At 36.7% G+C, this 17,588-nt stretch overlaps 2 protein-coding genes across 3 annotated transcripts in view; one reads left to right on the plus strand and one right to left on the minus strand.

The window, feature by feature from the left end:
* The first annotated feature begins 2,409 nt into the window (after positions 1-2,409).
* On the plus strand, positions 2,410-9,781 carry LOC111868076 (NEDD8-conjugating enzyme Ubc12). Its single transcript, XM_023858444.2, has 4 exons — positions 2,410-2,693; positions 2,849-2,943; positions 7,020-7,226; positions 8,979-9,781. Exons 1-4 carry the CDS (start codon positions 2,588-2,590, stop codon positions 9,117-9,119), a joined length of 549 nt encoding a protein of 182 aa, XP_023714212.1. The 5' UTR covers positions 2,410-2,587; the 3' UTR covers positions 9,120-9,781.
* LOC111868074 (importin-7) overlaps positions 9,782-17,588 on the minus strand; it is a 62,852-nt gene continuing 55,045 nt past the window's right edge. For both annotated transcript variants that reach the window (XM_023858443.2, XM_023858442.2), the window contains exon 23: positions 9,782-11,400. In XM_023858443.2, the coding sequence (XP_023714211.1) occupies positions 11,333-11,400 (68 nt within the window). In that variant the 3' untranslated portion in view covers positions 9,782-11,332. The remainder of the gene's footprint in view (positions 11,401-17,588) is intronic.

A 17,588-nucleotide genomic window follows, 5' to 3' on the forward strand; every position in this document is an offset into this window, starting at 1 on the left:
TTTTTAGTGAAATACATAGTTAAGTACAGACTAACGTAACATTAACGTGGAATTGCCCAAATGTGTAATATCAAAGACATATTACAGCGCTTTTCACTGACAATACACACAATATTTCACGAATCACTTTAACTTTCTCTTCAATGCTTAAAACTTTCCTTTTCATTGCCATGTTTTCGCTACTGCACTTCTCTGGATTTAGGCAGGAACACAATAGGGTAAGTAGACAATGTGAGGTCCTGTCAGACGAGATTCTAGGAAAGGAATGCAGTTAACAACCTGCCGCGTCCTCTTGCACTATTCACGCAGTCCCACCCCACACCCTTGTTTTCGCATAAAACCCAAGCTCCTCTTGCAGCCCGCGGTCGTATTCTTCCAGGACAGTCACGTCAGCAAGTAGAGAACGTGAGGGTGGGCAGACACATCGAACTTTCCCACGATATCAGAGAAATTCAGGAATGAAAATGACGTTACATATGAGGTTGATGCATTTGTGCATGTCATACTAAGCAAGCATAAAAACAGTTGCTTTATGAGAAATTAGTCCGTACCATTGAATATTTGACGCAATAGACAAGGTGTCGCAGAAACCGATGTTGCTATAACCAAGTTTTACTGTACTTGACAAGAATGTAAGAATAATGCTGGTTTGATTTATCCTCTTCTGGCATATGGAATCATTGTACAGGGACAGTGTGTGAAGGCATTCACTATACACACAGGTACCCTTCAAAAAAGGGCTGTAGGGTACATAGCAGGGTTAAAACAACTGGAATCATGTAGAGATATTTTTAGGCAACTAAAGACGTTGACAGTACATTCACAATACATTCAAGACACAATCTTATATGCATAAAAGTGTGACTGCACTGTAAATAAACAAGAACATACATAAAAGGAATTAAAGGACTTCATTATTAAGTGATGTTATTATTCAACAAAAGATTATCTCAATGAAAAATTCTGTAATACTGGCTACTGATAAGCAGATGTATAGAATAAGCTATAGTTGTAATAACTATAGACTGTCTCTGTGGTCTAGTAGTCAAGAGTTCCTGCCTACAGATCCAGAGATCCTGGGTTCAATTCCCGGCGCTACCAGATTTCCTGTGAATTAGTGGGTCTGGAATGGGGTCCACTCAGCCTCCTGAGGATAACTGAGGAGCTATTTCAAAGAAATAGCGGCTCTGGTCTAGAAAACCGAGATTAAAGGCCGTGGGTATCCATTGTGCTGACCACGCGACATCCTCTATCAACAAAAGTTGGCACTAACTTATCTGACAAGCGGCGGTCGCTCAGTCGGTATAGTTCGCTTGCGAACTATGGGCCTCGGAGTTTCTTTGTTTGTAAAAACTTTATACCATATTCATTAATGTATTTCGATAATAACAATAATATACACAGCCATGTCCTACATCAATGTATTTTGAACTACAGGATAAAATAAAAATGACTGTATGACTGAGACAACTGTAATTTGTCTGTCGGCATCAGCACAATCCAAGGTACAACAGAGAAGCAACCTATTATTATAACACTATGATTCAATGTTACCGCAACATTTGGCCCAAAAGTTTGCCATCTATTGCTAGAACACTGGTTGGCATATTCTGCAGTTCATTGCTAGAACACAGGTCGCATATTCTGCAGCTCATTACACCAGCCAACAATTTCCCACAATTTCTGCATAGTTCGAGGTACAAAACAATAACACACAAAATACGTATTGTGTTATAACAGATACATTCATTACCTTCATGTCATGGCTCAACTGTGGAAAGACTGCTGGATAAATTCTAGAACATCTTATGTATGCAAACGGAAATCAAGAATACTGCCAAAGGGTTCACGTCCAACTAGTGCCGAGATCAAGAAAATGTGGATCTATACATCCACTCCCCCATACGCCTTCATGGCGTAGTCGTTAATTAATTTACCACAGGGACAAATTTACTTTTTACTGCCATATGATCCAGAGGTGCCATGATTATATTAGCTGGATAACATTATGCTGTTTCTCGTTCCACACATAACCACCAATAAACACGATAGTAATCTAACACCACCATGAAAAAAAGGGTAAGCAAATATCTCTGACGTGAAACCGTCGCTACCGGTCGCTACTTACTTCGAGCGTGACGGACGAACAGCTGATTCCATTCAGTGGGATATTTTACTATAAAGAATAAATGCAGTGTATTCATTTGGTTATCACAGGAAGCAACATTTTAAATTGTCACATTAAACTGAGCTCTTCAAACAACGTATCTACTCCCGGTTTATGAACCAAAGATGTTTAATTTGAACATGCAATGAAATGTCAAAATTAAAACACGAAACTTGACGTTTACGATCTTTCATAAACAACTCTATTGGTAGGCCTGATTGCAAGTCTTCATTGCAATTTGTTTTCACCTTAAACTGCTTGCCAAATGTGATGGTGTTTTGTTTCTGGGCACAGAACCATCAGGAAGCCAATTTTTCTTGTCAGGAATTGTAGTGTTTATTTTATAGTGGCATTGTGTTAGTGAATATAGCCTCGTATGCCGCAAAAGTAGTATAACTGTTTGCTGTAAAATTCTTTAAAATGATAAAATTGTTTTCTTTGAAACAACAGAAAAAAGATGGTGAAACAGCTCCAAAAACTGGAAACCAGAAGAAACCTTCAGCAGCACAATTACGAATTACGAAAGGTGGGTGGATTCGTTCAAGTAGCAGCCCAAAAAACTACATCGATGCTGAATATTTGCTACATTTCGAAGAACCCCAGCCCTGCGAACCAAAATACTTGGCTGTTTATGTCATACAATTTCCATGTCATGACCTAAAGTGAAGTATTCAATTTCAGATATAAATGAACTTAATTTACCCAAGACATGTAATACGGAGTTTCCAGATCCAGATGATTTGCTGACATTCAAGCTTATTATATGCCCAGATGAGGTAAGAAAACCACACAAAATATATTGTAATTTGCCAATTGATTAGTTTGCAGAAAGTTAACAGATTTCTAAATGTTTTTATATGGAAGTGAGCATCGTTCAGTACTACAGTCTTGGCAGTTGTTTTTATGCAGAAAATTCACAGATTGTTAAAGGTTTTTATATGAATATGCTTAGTTTTTTAATAATGTTCTGTCGCTGGGTCTTTCCTGTCTTTCATTTTCATGAAAGGAAGACAAGAGAAAGCATATGAATAATGGTATGTTGTATAGCAGTGGGTGTGACACAAGAAATAAAAATGACTGTCATTCATAGGTATGTACATAATTGAGAACTTTATAACAGTGAACCATCAATAGCATGTTGTATCCTTTATAACAAATTACCTAATAACATAAAACAAATAGGTCATGACATCCAGCTTAAAAATGAATTGAAGGACTTACTTATTCCTCATTCCATCAAATTCTCCATGAGCATTATCACCAGTACAGGTACAATAGGACATATGGAAGCTGACATGCCGAGGGGACCTAATATGGATTCCACCTCACACTATATGAAATCTTAACTATTGTAATCTACTGTAATCTATTGTAAACAATTTTAAGTATTGTAACTTTATTCTGTTATTGTAATCAGCCAATGTACAGTAACTGACTTGTCCTATATCATGTAACTGATCTATAGAAACGAAATAAATAAATAAATAAGAGATGCTAATATTCAATAGAAGATAATGAAAAATTCTGTAATATTGGTTGTTGATAAGCAGTTATATAGAATAAGCCATTTTTCTGATAAGTATATACCATAATTACGCTTGTCATGGTAGCCGAGCGGTCTAAGGCATGCACTGTCTTCGCTCGCTTGGAAGCCGGGATCGTGGGTTCAAATCCCACTCAGGGCATGGATGTTTGTGTGCATTTTTCTGTGTTTGTCTACAGGTGCCTTGCGATGAGCTGATCACTCAGCCAAGGAGTCCTACCGTATGTGTAAGATCGAGAAAAACCGAAGTGAACGGAGTTCATGGAGGTAGGCCTAGGCCCACTGGGGCTGTAGTGCCAAGAAAAAAAAAACATAATTATTAATGTATTTTGATAGCAATATAGAGGAACATGTCCTATATCACTGTATTTTGATCTACAGGATAAAATAAAGAATGAATGAAATCTTCTGTATTACACTGTCATAAGATTGTCACTGGAGCTTACTTGGTAGTTACATACCGTGACATGTAAGAATCGATGCAAGCAGAATGCCAGAATTGTTCAGTAGCTTTCTCTTTTCATTTAGCTTTGTTCTGTATCATGGGAAAGTGAGGTATGTAATGTCATTGTCTGTCCTCTTCAAATAATTTTGAAACAGAATGGCCAGTTTTCATTAAACACTATGTAATTAACATGTTTTTAGAATGAACCCTATATTTGAACTTGAGATTCCCTATCACTAACAGTAGGAAAAATTACTTGTGTAAGTTTAAGAAGTGTGAGTAGTATTTATTTGACTGTGTCTCCTTTTAATAATAGATCCTTGAAAATTATGTATCTTTAATGAAGTCAGTATGCAGAATGAAAATTAACATCATTATGACCACACAAAATTTTGTTTTTTCTGTATATTGATTGTGGTTGTCTTAATTTATCACGTTTGAAAGAATATCATTCTGTTGTCTTTAGGGTGAAATGATTGACAGTGGACTTTCTTCTCATATATCAGGTACCATATCATAGGACAGAGGGATGTATTTTGATTGTCCTTCCACTGTCCTCCTGGACTTATAAATATGAGGATGCCAGGATCCTTCAGTTGATGCTTACATCATTTTACCATTCTCTGTGTGCTAGATGTAACCAAAATGTAGTAGAATCACGCATTTCTCAACATACAATTCAGTGTAATTCACTATTTCTTCAGTAACTTAGTGAGGGTTGTGAGACATCAAGACTCCCACATTTTGTAGACAGTTGGCTCACAGATGGCAGTGAGATTGTCAGCTTTACATGTTGGCCACCCTTTACTACCAGGAAGATTCCTGGTACTCATTTCTGTTAGAGGCTGAGTCGACCACAGGGCCATGGTGCGGCTGGAAGGATGAGGTCAATTGAAAAATCCAGTGACCTCATTGGGAATTGACAGGCATGAATTTTATATATGCAGAGTGATTTAAGAGTGCTACAGCCAGACATTAGGAGGTTGTTGGGGTATGGATGCCACCCCTTTTGAAGAATATGAAATAACTGTCCATTCATGTATACAGTTGGTTATTTGTATTTAATATCTTCATTTTTATATTTAGTTGCAATGAATGAAAGCACAGGTTTTTGAATTTTACATTACATTTAACATAAATGTGTTTCTTCACAAGAACTGTTAAAAAGTTACCTTCTCCAACTTGTACGCATGCTTCACAGCAGTGACTGGTGTCCCTAACATAAGCAGTTGTCTATGTGAAAAGTGGGGTCCATCTTCTGATAAAAGGGGATCTGTTCTTTCAAGGAAATCAGCATACTGGATACCACCAATACAGTTCGCAATCATGTATGGTCCAGTTAAGTAATCATCTGTGAGTCTTGCCTGAATGTTGACACTGTATCTTTGTTGAAATGAACAGCAGCAAATAGGATAAGGATTGTCCAGTGCCCACTCATGTAGGTTGTGGAATTTGTTTACTCTGTTCATTGTTAAATGCCTCATCAGCCCACAGTATATAGCACAAAAATCATGGCCATCTAGTTTCTGTAAAAGCCTTTGACAGAAAGGCAGGCAGAGATTATCATCCCCTGACACTGTCAGCCATGAACAAGTTGTATATGAAAGACATGCTGCTCCTTGTGCAGCATAGACCAGTGCACTCAGAGGCCTGTTTCATAGGAAACCTGACAAGTGCTAATCAGTGGATTAGTATGTGTAGCATTCAAAATTTCCCCTCATTCTGTACAATGCATCTGCTGTGGCCAGTATATGCTGGTGGCATGAATTCATCTGCTCTCAGACTGCAGTGTACCACTACAAACATGTGCCTGTTAGGTTATGCCCATTGTTGATACCAATGCTGGTATTTCCTTGATGCAGATGTAGTATTTTTATCACAAAAGCCGTGCATGAAATTCATATTAGCTTACTTCACATTACAAAGTCATTGCTCTTATCACTGCTGTGCCATTGGAAGTAATGTGAACCTTAAGTGAATGCAGTATGAACTGTCTTATGTTATGAATCCTGCACTACATGAAATTATCTTAACGAAGCCATGTGTGGCTAATATCAGATATGAAAGAATTCAGTGATGTAACTAAGAGTAAAAGGTAAAGTCATCCCTGTGCTCAACTAATGAAGCACTGCACCATGAAGATGCATGGGAGTGTGTAACCTCAAGATTTATATAAAAAAATGAGTTTATTTTCTTATAGGTAATATCACTCTAACCTATTCCTGCCCATTTTTGGTTAGATTACAGATGTACAGTAGGAATAACCTTGGGAGTTTGAGTTTCCAGTACATGTACAGAGGAAATAATGTTCCACAGGCAACTTTAGCCATGTCATATTGGCTGATGTTAACATTAGGTGGTTAAACACTGAAATCTCAACATTTGTTTCATGTATACTTAATGAGAAATAGTGGCTATTGCTGACATTATCTGGCTCATCTCAACAACAGCAACATGCAGAGTTTGGCTGTAACATAAAAATAGGAAGTATCACAAGTACCAGCTAAAATAATGCATGACAGATCACAGCACATGACTGATTCATTGCACTGTGGTAACTGCCTTTGTGATTAAAGGTAACTGCCACTGGTATAACCTTGAAAATTTTCCATCAGACACTAAATAAGCATTAAATGCATTTTCTGCTTACAAGGTACAGTTGGAAAAGTTATATTCCTGCATACTCTAAAATCCCTATTTAAGCATAAAAGTGACGCTAAATATGTGCTTTCAAAATATGCTACTCTGCCTCCACCCCTAAACACCATGCTATGGGCTGTGTATAAGTACATCATTGGTAACACAATTTAATAATCATAAATGTTGAACTTTTCTATAATTTATGATTGACTTATTAATTTCAGGGCTTTTACAGAGGAGGACGTTTCAGTTTTAGCTTCAAAGTTGGGCCAAACTACCCGCATGAGCCACCTAAAGTAAAATGTGAAACTCCAGTATACCATCCAAATATTGACCTGGAAGGCAATGTTTGTCTGAACATCTTGAGGGAAGACTGGAAACCAGTACTCACAATCAATTCCATAGTTTATGGACTACAATATTTATTTTTGGTAAGGCATGTCATCATTATCAACATTATGGCATAGGCCATCAGACATATTTCAACACCATTCAGAGCTCTGGCGGGAGCCATTTATCCCCCCCGCCCCAGTTCTTCCTTTGTTCTGGCCTACTGTGATATCTTTCCTAACTTGCTGTCTGTGTCTTGATAGCGGTTTTCCTCATGATTTCTTTGTTTTAGTGTCATATTCCAGTCATCTTTGGGATTCTTTGTTCATTCTTAAAATGTGCCCATGCTACCTTATTCTGCCTATATCACACACTAACTCATGGAGCTGAGCTCAAGAACTTCTCAGCATTTTATGTAACCTGAAGGTTCATCACCATGTTCACAAGAACCCTCCACTGGTCTCTATCCTGAGCCAGACCAATCCATTCCATACCATCGTCTCTCTCTAAGATGCATTTTAATATTGTCCACCCACCTACATAACCTATGCAGTGGTCTCTTTCCTTCTGGCTTTCCCACCAATATCCTATATGCATTTCTCTTCTCCCCCATTCGTGCTACATGCATGCCCATCTCTTCCTCCCTGACTTGATCATTCTAATTATACTTGGAGAAGAGTACAAGTTATGAAGCTCCTCATTATGCAGTTTTCTCCAACCTCCTGTCACTTCATCTCTCTTTGGTCCAAATATAGACCCTCAGTCTATGTTCCTTCCATAATGTCAAAGACAAAGTTTCACACCCATACAGAACCACAGGCAAAATTATAGTTTTGTGTACTATAATTTTTATGTTTTTGGACAGCAGACGAGAAGACAAAAGGTTCTGGACTGAATGGTAGCAAGCATTATCCGAATGCAGTCTCCTCTTAATTTCCTCCTGAATCAGATTTTGATGTGTTATCATCATTCCCAAATATCTGAATTGTGCCATATTTTCAAAATATTTGTTACTTATCTTTATGTTATCATTTTGCCCTGCATTTTGGTGATAAGACAGCAACATATACCTAGTTTTCTCTGTGTTTACTTCTTGATGAACCCCCTTACTAGAGTAAGTTAAAGTTCATGTGCTTTTATTTATGGTATTTATATTATCACCCAGTGGATTCACATCATCAGCATATACCAGCAGCTGATGTGTCCCATTTAATTTCAGTCACACCTGGTTTTCCTGGACCTTCCTAATGGCATATTCTAAAGCAAAGTTGAAAAGGAGTGGCGATAAAGCATCTCCTTGTTTTGGACCATTCTGGATAGTAGCAAACATTTCCTGAATTTGATAATTTAGTGTGCTTCATTCCCAAGCATCAGTTAACTAAACTGAATAACAGTTAATATTTTATTTAATGGTGCCTTCAGATTGTATTCAGTTTTTATTTCCTCAAAAATACAATTTGCCTTTTATAACTGCAGGGCAGTTGCACTTTCACTGCTAGCAACTAAAGTAAGACAGTACCAAAGAGCATTCCATTAAATGTAACAATATATGTATCCAGTAACTCTACTTTTGGTACTGTATATGTACTATTCTATTTGCTTTCCAGTTTTCTGGGTATGACTTAGATGTCTTGTGGACTAATTCTGATTAGATTTATTGAAATTGTAAAAAATAAACACTCCAATAGGGGCAGTAAAATGGGAAGAAACATCTTTAATCAGAGGGGGTGAAAATTCATGTATATAAGAATTCAGAATCTAGTAGCTACAATTCATGGAATTCACTGCAGTCAAAAATATAGTAGCATGCATAAAATGGAGGTGAATGATACAGGATTTTTTTTCTTTTTTAGGAGCCAAATCCTGAAGACCCACTGAATAAGGAAGCTGCAGAAGTGCTTCAGAACAACAGGCGCCTCTTTGAACAGAATGTGCAGAAGGCAATGAGAGGTGGTTATGTTGGTTCAGTGTACTTTGAACGATGTTTAAAATGATGTGTAATGCACAGAAAAGACACTTATCAAAGAAAGTTGATGACTGACAAGAGTCTACCCCAGGAAATTGCAGCTTATTTCCTTGAGGTGGAAGGGAACCGGTTTCAGCTGCTGTTGGATGCTATTTGTAACCAGGATTGGATAATGCATATACTCTGCTTTATACATAACACCTCAACCACAAAACAATAGAAATTTCATTGTCCCCCTAAGTTCAGACAAACAGTAATCTTGTGTATACTTTTAATTCACTCATGATAACTGCAATAAAGAAAGCCTTTTTATGCATGGAAACAGTTCCCACACAGAAATACTGACTTTACTTATGGTTGATTTTAATTGTGTTTATGAAATTTATGGTCTTTGCTTTTTGAATAATTTTTGTTTAATATTTATGTGATTTGTTGGTCTGTAGTGTTTCCCCAGAAAGAAAATGGCTGTTTTATTAGGATTTGATCCTATTGGATTAAATTTAGGATCTCAATATCAAAAGAATTTTCAATTTACTGCTCTTTTAGCTTGAAATTATTAAAAAAATCATACTGAGGCCATTACCAAAGCAAATGCATTTCTTTGGCTACTAATTAGTATACTGTAGGCTGTTTCATAAATTTATTCTGCAAAATAAATTAATACTGATAGATATATGATTGTAACATCTATAGTTTTGCTTTCTGTTTATTTATGTTCATATATTTAAAATCTCGGTCCAGTTCCATGATATCCTTGCCAGAATCCTGACATTTACAATGTTTTTTAACAATCATTTGAGTGTCAAGAACTTATGACTATAATAAAGGATGTATATGTTCAGTGTTTGGCATTTAAATAGTACACAAAGCCAAGATTGCTAATAGTTAATTTACACAGTACTGAAAAATAGACTTTTAAGCATAATAATCACACCACTTCATGAGGCATATTTTTCATTCTGAATTAATAATACTCGTATTAAGACCTATAGTGAATATCATAAATTAACCATAGAAGTGCCAATATAATAATTCTCAAAATGCCTTCAATACAACAGCTGCACTGGTCAGCAACTGATGTGTAAAAAGGGGAGAGATCTTGAGAGTTAAGCTGGTTTAAGCATGGGTTAAAAAATCTTACAGAACTAAATTTTGAAGCACCATACACCTGTAATTTACCATACATATTTTGTCTTATTAAATAAATAATCCTATGTTTGATTATACCAGGAATAAACTCCATACCTACAGATGTATTATTCCTGGTGGTGTGCTTACAAGTACTCCTGCTTTCCGACCTACAATTTCGCTCTGAAACTGTATTTCAGCTTAAGGTCCACAATTCTAGTTTTATCCACTAGTGTTTCATCCAAGGCACATACCTTCAGGTCTAAAACAGGCCTTCAATATCTGTTTGTCATGTTACAATCACAATGAGTACCTGAAGCACACCATGTTTGTACACTTACATCATATTGGGCTCTGGTAGTGGTGGAAAGAACCTCAAGCCTTTATTCCTCTGTCACAGACTAAAACTACTTATGAATCACTTGAAAACACAGGAACCCCAACACATTCTTTTAGCCTGTGTATTACTGGCTCAGGCTTAGTTCCACAATAAATATGACTAAATAAATAACAACAGAAATTTAGATACAGGAATTGTAAGTTAATAATATATAATTCATTTACAAATTACGTTAATTGATGTATGTGGGAAATCACTGGCAAAAATGACATGCTGGGTGGCATTGAGTATTAAAATTACTAATTGTGGAGACCAATGTTCTCAATTTTGTTACACTCAGTCTGAGAGAGAGAAGCAAATCATACAAAGCCATTTAAACTCCATGTGTAACCATTCATTAGTACAGGAATATTTTAGTTGTCTTATTATATTCAATATTATACAGTCTTCTGAAATGCATTTCACTATTCTCATTCATAAGTCAGAAATTAAACCTCACTTATTCGTCACTTATATTATACCGTCTGCACTTCAGGAGTAATAAGAATGTATTCTTTTCATGTAGTCAGTTTTGCACAATGTGAATGTATTTTTACATTTAATTTAATTACAGTCTGTTCAGTACACACAGATTTCAGCAGGAGCTACGCACATGTAACAAGAACATGCTACTGTGGCTGACTTCTCCCTCTTACACGACAGTAAAAAAGGTGTGAAATGTTTCTCACAGATGTCCAACATCTATTAATTGTCACTATCAATTAGAAGACACTCTATCGTCCCAATGGAGTGCCACCAAAATTAAAAGAAGTAGGCACTGTCTGTTGGTTGAAAACATAACCTGAAAGATAAACTATAGTAAGTAAACAGGAACACATTCTGCCATATACAAATTCCTCAAGAAACAATTTACTACACAAAAGCATGTTATCGGCAATGTGACATCAAAAGCAGACCATGTAGTTAATGCATATGGCTTTAAGGAATTCATCCTCCAAATTTTAAGAAGTTCCAATGCAGCATGAAATCCTTATCTTTGGTATCGCTTGACATACAGGACTTAATAATAATGAAGGAAATTTGGTTTGATAGGAGTGTCATGACAACTGCAAGGGCAATGCAACCTCATTCAAACTGAGAACCTATTTCTGAACTTGTAAAGGCAAACTGCTTTGTTATACTTCGCTTTCATTAGAATTCTGCTTAATACAAACAGCTCATCTGCTTTAATCCAGATAATAATTATGTTAATCAGTTCAAGAGATTGTTGTGGCTACCCCTTTCTATTAATCTTTCAATTACATAATTATCTGATTCTCACACGCTTCACAATAATTGTTAGCATCTTATTTCAAAGCAGATATTGTTTCAAACCACAGAGCTAAATCTTATAAGATCCATGACAACATTCTACTTTATGACCACCACAGATATCATATGTAGCTGATTAATTCTATCCTTCATTTGGTACACCAAGCACTGCTGAACTGTACAAGGAGAGTAAAATTATGAAACGCTATTCCTTCCTCAAAATATTTTCTGTAGTTAAAAGCTTGAAAAATTCTGCTACATTCATCACTATCACTAAAAAAGCCTGTCAGATGATCCTATGTCAAGTCAATGCTTTTCACACCCATACAACCTACTTCTCCAAAATCAATGTGATTATAATAATAATCCCTTCCACATCTGAAAAATTAACAATCTCTTTTTTTTCTCTGCAGTTCTGAAATACTGAAAAGTAAGACGTGAAGCCATTTATAAGTCTGCAAAAATTCTTGCTACTTTTTTTTTACAAAACAGTACTGACAAAGAGTGTTTTGTCACAACATACAAGGCACTTCTCATATGAAGTTACTGTTGTGGCCCTCAATTAAGAGGATACTCTACTGTTTATTTCTGTGGTATGCCAGTCAGAATCATGTGAAATCTGGCAGTGAAAGATTGATTCTTCTTGTATCATTTTTGTCTTATATGGGTGAAGGACAAAAAGTGAAGACTGATTAATGTATATAAATAATAAAATTAACATATACAATATAAAGGGCCGAAACTGGTTGAGTACTTTTAAGGCAATTAAAATTTGTATTGCAAAAGTACATGCTTTTTGAAGTTTTTTTTATTGCTAGTGGGGTGGGACTAAGTCCCTTGTACTGCAGCCACTTCTGGCCTATTGTACCAGCCACAGATGATAGGTGGGGGTGATTGCGGAGTAATTGGTGGAATGAAGATTGGCAGGGGAAACCGAAGTACTCGGAGAAAACCTGCCACTTCGTCCACCACAAATCCCACTTGACCAGACCCGGGATCGAACCTGGGCCGCTGCAACGGGAAGCCAGCGACTAACTGCTTGAACTATGGCGCAGCCCCTTTTGAACAGTTTGTAATACACATTCCAGTAAAAGTGAAAGAAAACACTGTGAATATACAGGGGAAATGGTTGTACCTTGATTCATTATCCACTGCTCAGCTATGGACACACATGTACTCGTAATATGTTATTACCCTCTTTAAGACTTGTTCACTGTAAGCATCATGTGTCAGTTCCTTTGGTAGAAATTACATGTGCTGCTTACAGTGTACTGAAAAATCTAAAGCATTTTTTCAAGATGTCTGTTACACATTTGTGTATGAGAATGGTTTCATTTTCTGGAGAGAAGGCAAAGGTAAGATCTACTTTTTATGCTATTCATATTAGTTTGTCAATTAACCTAAAATAACTATTACAATTCGTGTCATACCTTGTGCCACAGCCCATGGTACAACACAGTATGGTTCCATTATTTAAATTTAAAATTAAACCAACATATTGAAAAAGTCCAATATCAAGAAAGCTATTTTGTTTCTAGGAGAAAGCCCAAAGGAAGACAGGTCAAACAAGATGAAAGGTAGATGCAATAGCCAAAAAATGAGCCATACGAGATGCAACCAATAACAAAACAAATGGACAGCAGCATGTAATTCTGGAATTTAAAAGGAAACTACTACTTCATTTGATGAAGTTAAAAGAATTTTCAGTTTCATACAGGAAACTGAATTGGCTGAGTATCTTAAATAGGCTGCAAGAGTACTTTGTGGTCTCATAAAACAATGCTGCAAACCTTGCCTTGCAGTATGGCAAAGAAAATGGGGCACATCCTGAGGGTTGGGAAAACAATGGCTGTGTTAGCAATATGTGGCTGGGGAACATCACAAGTCCTCACCTTTGAGAAACCTCTAGGCTACTTATACGACAAGTTTTAACTGTGAAAAGGCAAAAGCACTTTTTGAAAATTCAAAGAATCTCCAGTCAGGATACAAATTCTCTGCTAATAAAATCTATAATTTAGATGAGACTGGTAACTCAACTGTTCGTGTTCCTCCAAAAATCATCTTTGCTAAGGTACTCTAGCAAGTGGGGAGTGTGATTTCTGGGAAGACGGCATGTTATAATGATTGCTGTTGCAAATACCACTGATAACCATATTCTTCCAATTTTAATATTTCTAAGAGTGCACTGTAGAGATTCCAGGATAAGTGGTGCTTCTACAGCTTATACTGGGGGTTCAAAACCAAACATGCTGGTCATATGAGAAGCCCTTACAGAGTTCTGTCTTCTGCGACATAACACTATGTAGTCTAGTGAGTATCAACTTAGTGCTTCACCTTCATGATAAGCCAAACAAGAAACTGACCTGTCCTCCTCTATGCTGGTCTCTTACTTGGCTTACCCTGAAGATGGAGGTGATATGTTGCTCCAAAATGTTGACTTTGAATGTACTACATGGTATTATATCCCAGAAGATAGAACTCTTCTTAGTCACTATTATCAGAACCTCGATTTGTTGATTATTCAAAGCATTTTATCACACGTGAAAAGCTTTGCAAGAAAACATCCAGCTCTCTTGATTTTAGACAATCATGAGTCCCACATATCAATGCTAGTCATCGATATGGCAAAATAAGTTACAGCCACTGGATCATATAATCTATGGTCCATATAAAGCATATTACAATGCTTGCTTTTATGATTGGATAACCAAAAACTCGGGCAAACCTGTGACCATTTACAATGTCACAGGCATTACAGGAAAATTCTCCAGTACAGCATTCACTAAATGCTATACTGAAGAGGGGTTTAATGTGATACATTCATTTCCTAAATGAGAGTTTATTTTTAAAGATGATGAATTCCTGTTCTCCTTTGTTACTGACAAACCCTGAAGTTAGGTGGCAGAATCAGCTCTTTGTTGTCCATGGACCAACATAAGTTATCACCAATGAAGAGGAAAAATGAACTGAAACTATAAGCACAAAAGCATCCCTTCAAATAATGAGACCCTTCCCTAAAACCAAACCAAGGAAAACTGGAGGAAGAAAGAAAGCAAAATTCTGATAGACTCTCAGAGAAAAAGAAAACTGAAAATCAAAAGCTAAAAAGTATAAGGTGAAATATTCATATAAAATACCTGGGAAGAAAACTAAAGTACAGGTTGTAGGACTTGAGGTTCTCATAGCAGTGATTATGAAGAGTTTTGTCTTCTGGGATATAATGCCATGTAGTATGGTGAGAGTGAACTGATGATTCAGAGTAACATGTTACCTCCATCTTAGGATCAAAGTATAAGCACCATACTTGCTACCTGCTTTCATGCTGCTTTCTTAGTTGACACTGTATCCCAGAAGACAGAACTCTCTAAAGAACAGGCTGGTCATGGTTGACAGCTCTGAAGATGTTACATATGCAGAGCTAAACTTTGTGCAATTCTGTTTCAAAAGGAAATGGCTAATATTATAGAAGTAAAATGCAAGAAATTTCCCCAGTTAGTGATTTGGTAAAAGCAGAGTTTTAGTACAGATGACAGGGAAGAGTAGCATTTTTCATTATGTAGCTGATGGATATGTGTATGAAATCAAATATTACAAGCTGAAAAAGAAAATATTTTGGCATTCCCAGCAGTGACAAATTGTGGAAGACTTCACCCTCATTACCAGCAAGCTCATCCAAATATCATGCATCACAGCTGTCTTTTTAATGGATTTCAGTGCTTTCAATGTGAAACAGACTTGAGCTACCTATTTAACTTTATAAAATGTATGTGTTCACAGTTAGTTTTAACATATTTTGAATATAACTTATCTTTCAACAGTTCTTGTTCTTCATATGCATGAACATTTTTAATTGAAAGTTAATGGCTGAATACTAATCGTGAATGTTTTCTTGTTATTAATAATTTTATTCCTGATGATGTAAGCTGCTGCATATTTATCATTCTAAGTGTGAAAATTAAATTTACTCTAGTTTACCCTTCTCTTGAATTCAATCCCATGGTACAAGGTGGTACAACCACATACTGTACCTGGGTTACTTTTAACTCTTGCTAGGAGTACACTCACAAGAAAAGAAATGTAAAGTTAAAAGTATATTTAAGTTTCAGTATAATGGTTGAGGAGCATCCGAAACTTTCCTCCAATTAATGTTCACACAGAAAAATCCTAATCAGAAAATGACCCAAAACCTTCCCCTGTAGTCTTATTAATTTTACTAATTAAAATTCTCATGTTACAAAAATATAGAGTCCTAAACTAAAACAAAGACGTTTTCTTATATCAGTCCAAAATGTACATTTTGAGGACTGATATCTGAGGTTCTCATAGCAGTAAACATTAATATTACAATCTTCTGGAGTGGGATGCCGTACAGTTTGGTAGATAGTTACCAATGTTTCAGGGAAGCCAACCCAAACATGAAGCTGTAGATTCTTCTCAAATGTTAATACCCATCTACCAAACTACACGGCTTCACATTCAAGATGACCATAATCTTAATTCTGGCCAGTGCACACTGTTGGGCTTCAAGGAAGGTGATCTGACTGGTTTGGTAGGGAATATTAATCTTCAACTTGGGGGGGAGGTGGAGGATGAGGCTTTCATACACTCATTCGCATGTAAAGTGACATTCTCTATGAACTTCAACACAATGCCATGGAGACATATTCTTAATACAGCCACTAGATGGCATGACCGGTCAGCTCTGTGCTCTGACCGCAGTAGAAAAGCCCTCAGTACACATTACGCAGGCGACTGCATGGCCTCCAGAGCCACCATCACTATACTGACTGGTATTGGCTACTTCAATTGTTAATATCAGGTTACAGTTAGTGATTAAGGGGATGAAGAAAAAGGCAGAAGTATACATATGCATACAAGCATGGAATTTGAGGAGTGCTGAATAGATAAAGGTTTCAAAGTTCCTTATGGCTTATTTTAAGGTACAATCCTGGCACTCACATGGAAACCAGTGAAACCCACAAAAGCACTAGTAAGTACAACAAGGCACTTGGCTGAGAATGAAACTAGTAACCCCTAAATAAAATACCAGTGTGGCACATTATACCAGTATGCTTGTGTTTGCTTAGTGAATTACTGACTGCAGAAATCTTGTTTTGTATTCTTATGCATCCTGATCAATTTCAGAAGAAAAGAAATGTCAGATTTTTGTTAGGAAAAACCAAACAGAGGGCATATCACATTCTTGATCATTCTTCTCAACTGACCATTCAGAATCAGCATATCTATCTAACACACATAAATATCTTAAGCTGATGCAATCATTACATATAGTCACATGATGGAGTGTGACTACGAGGGGGGACCCAAAAATAACCGGAATTTATTTTTGTTATTTTTTATTTTTGCATTTTTATTGAACTGTATATTAGTCCCCTTCAAAGTATTGTTCATGTGCATTAATGCACTTGTCCCAACGCTTTTGCCACTGCTCAAAACAGTGCTGGAATTCTTGAGGCTGGATACTATTCAAAGCCATTAGCGTGTTTTCTTTGACTTCATCCACATCACGGAATCGCTTTCCTTTCAGACTTCTCTTCATCCGTGGAAACAAAAAAAAGTCTGACGACCCAGGTCGGGTGAGTAAGGTGGATGAGGCACAATCACCATGTTGTTGCTTGTCAAAAACTGTCGGACCATCAAAGCTGTGTGGGCTGGAGCATTGTCATGGTGAAGCAACCAGTTCCCATTTCTCCACAT

Source organism: Cryptotermes secundus, unplaced genomic scaffold, assembly GCF_002891405.2.
Source record: "Cryptotermes secundus unplaced genomic scaffold, Csec_1.0 scaffold925, whole genome shotgun sequence".
NCBI classification, from domain to species: domain Eukaryota; kingdom Metazoa; phylum Arthropoda; class Insecta; order Blattodea; family Kalotermitidae; genus Cryptotermes; species Cryptotermes secundus.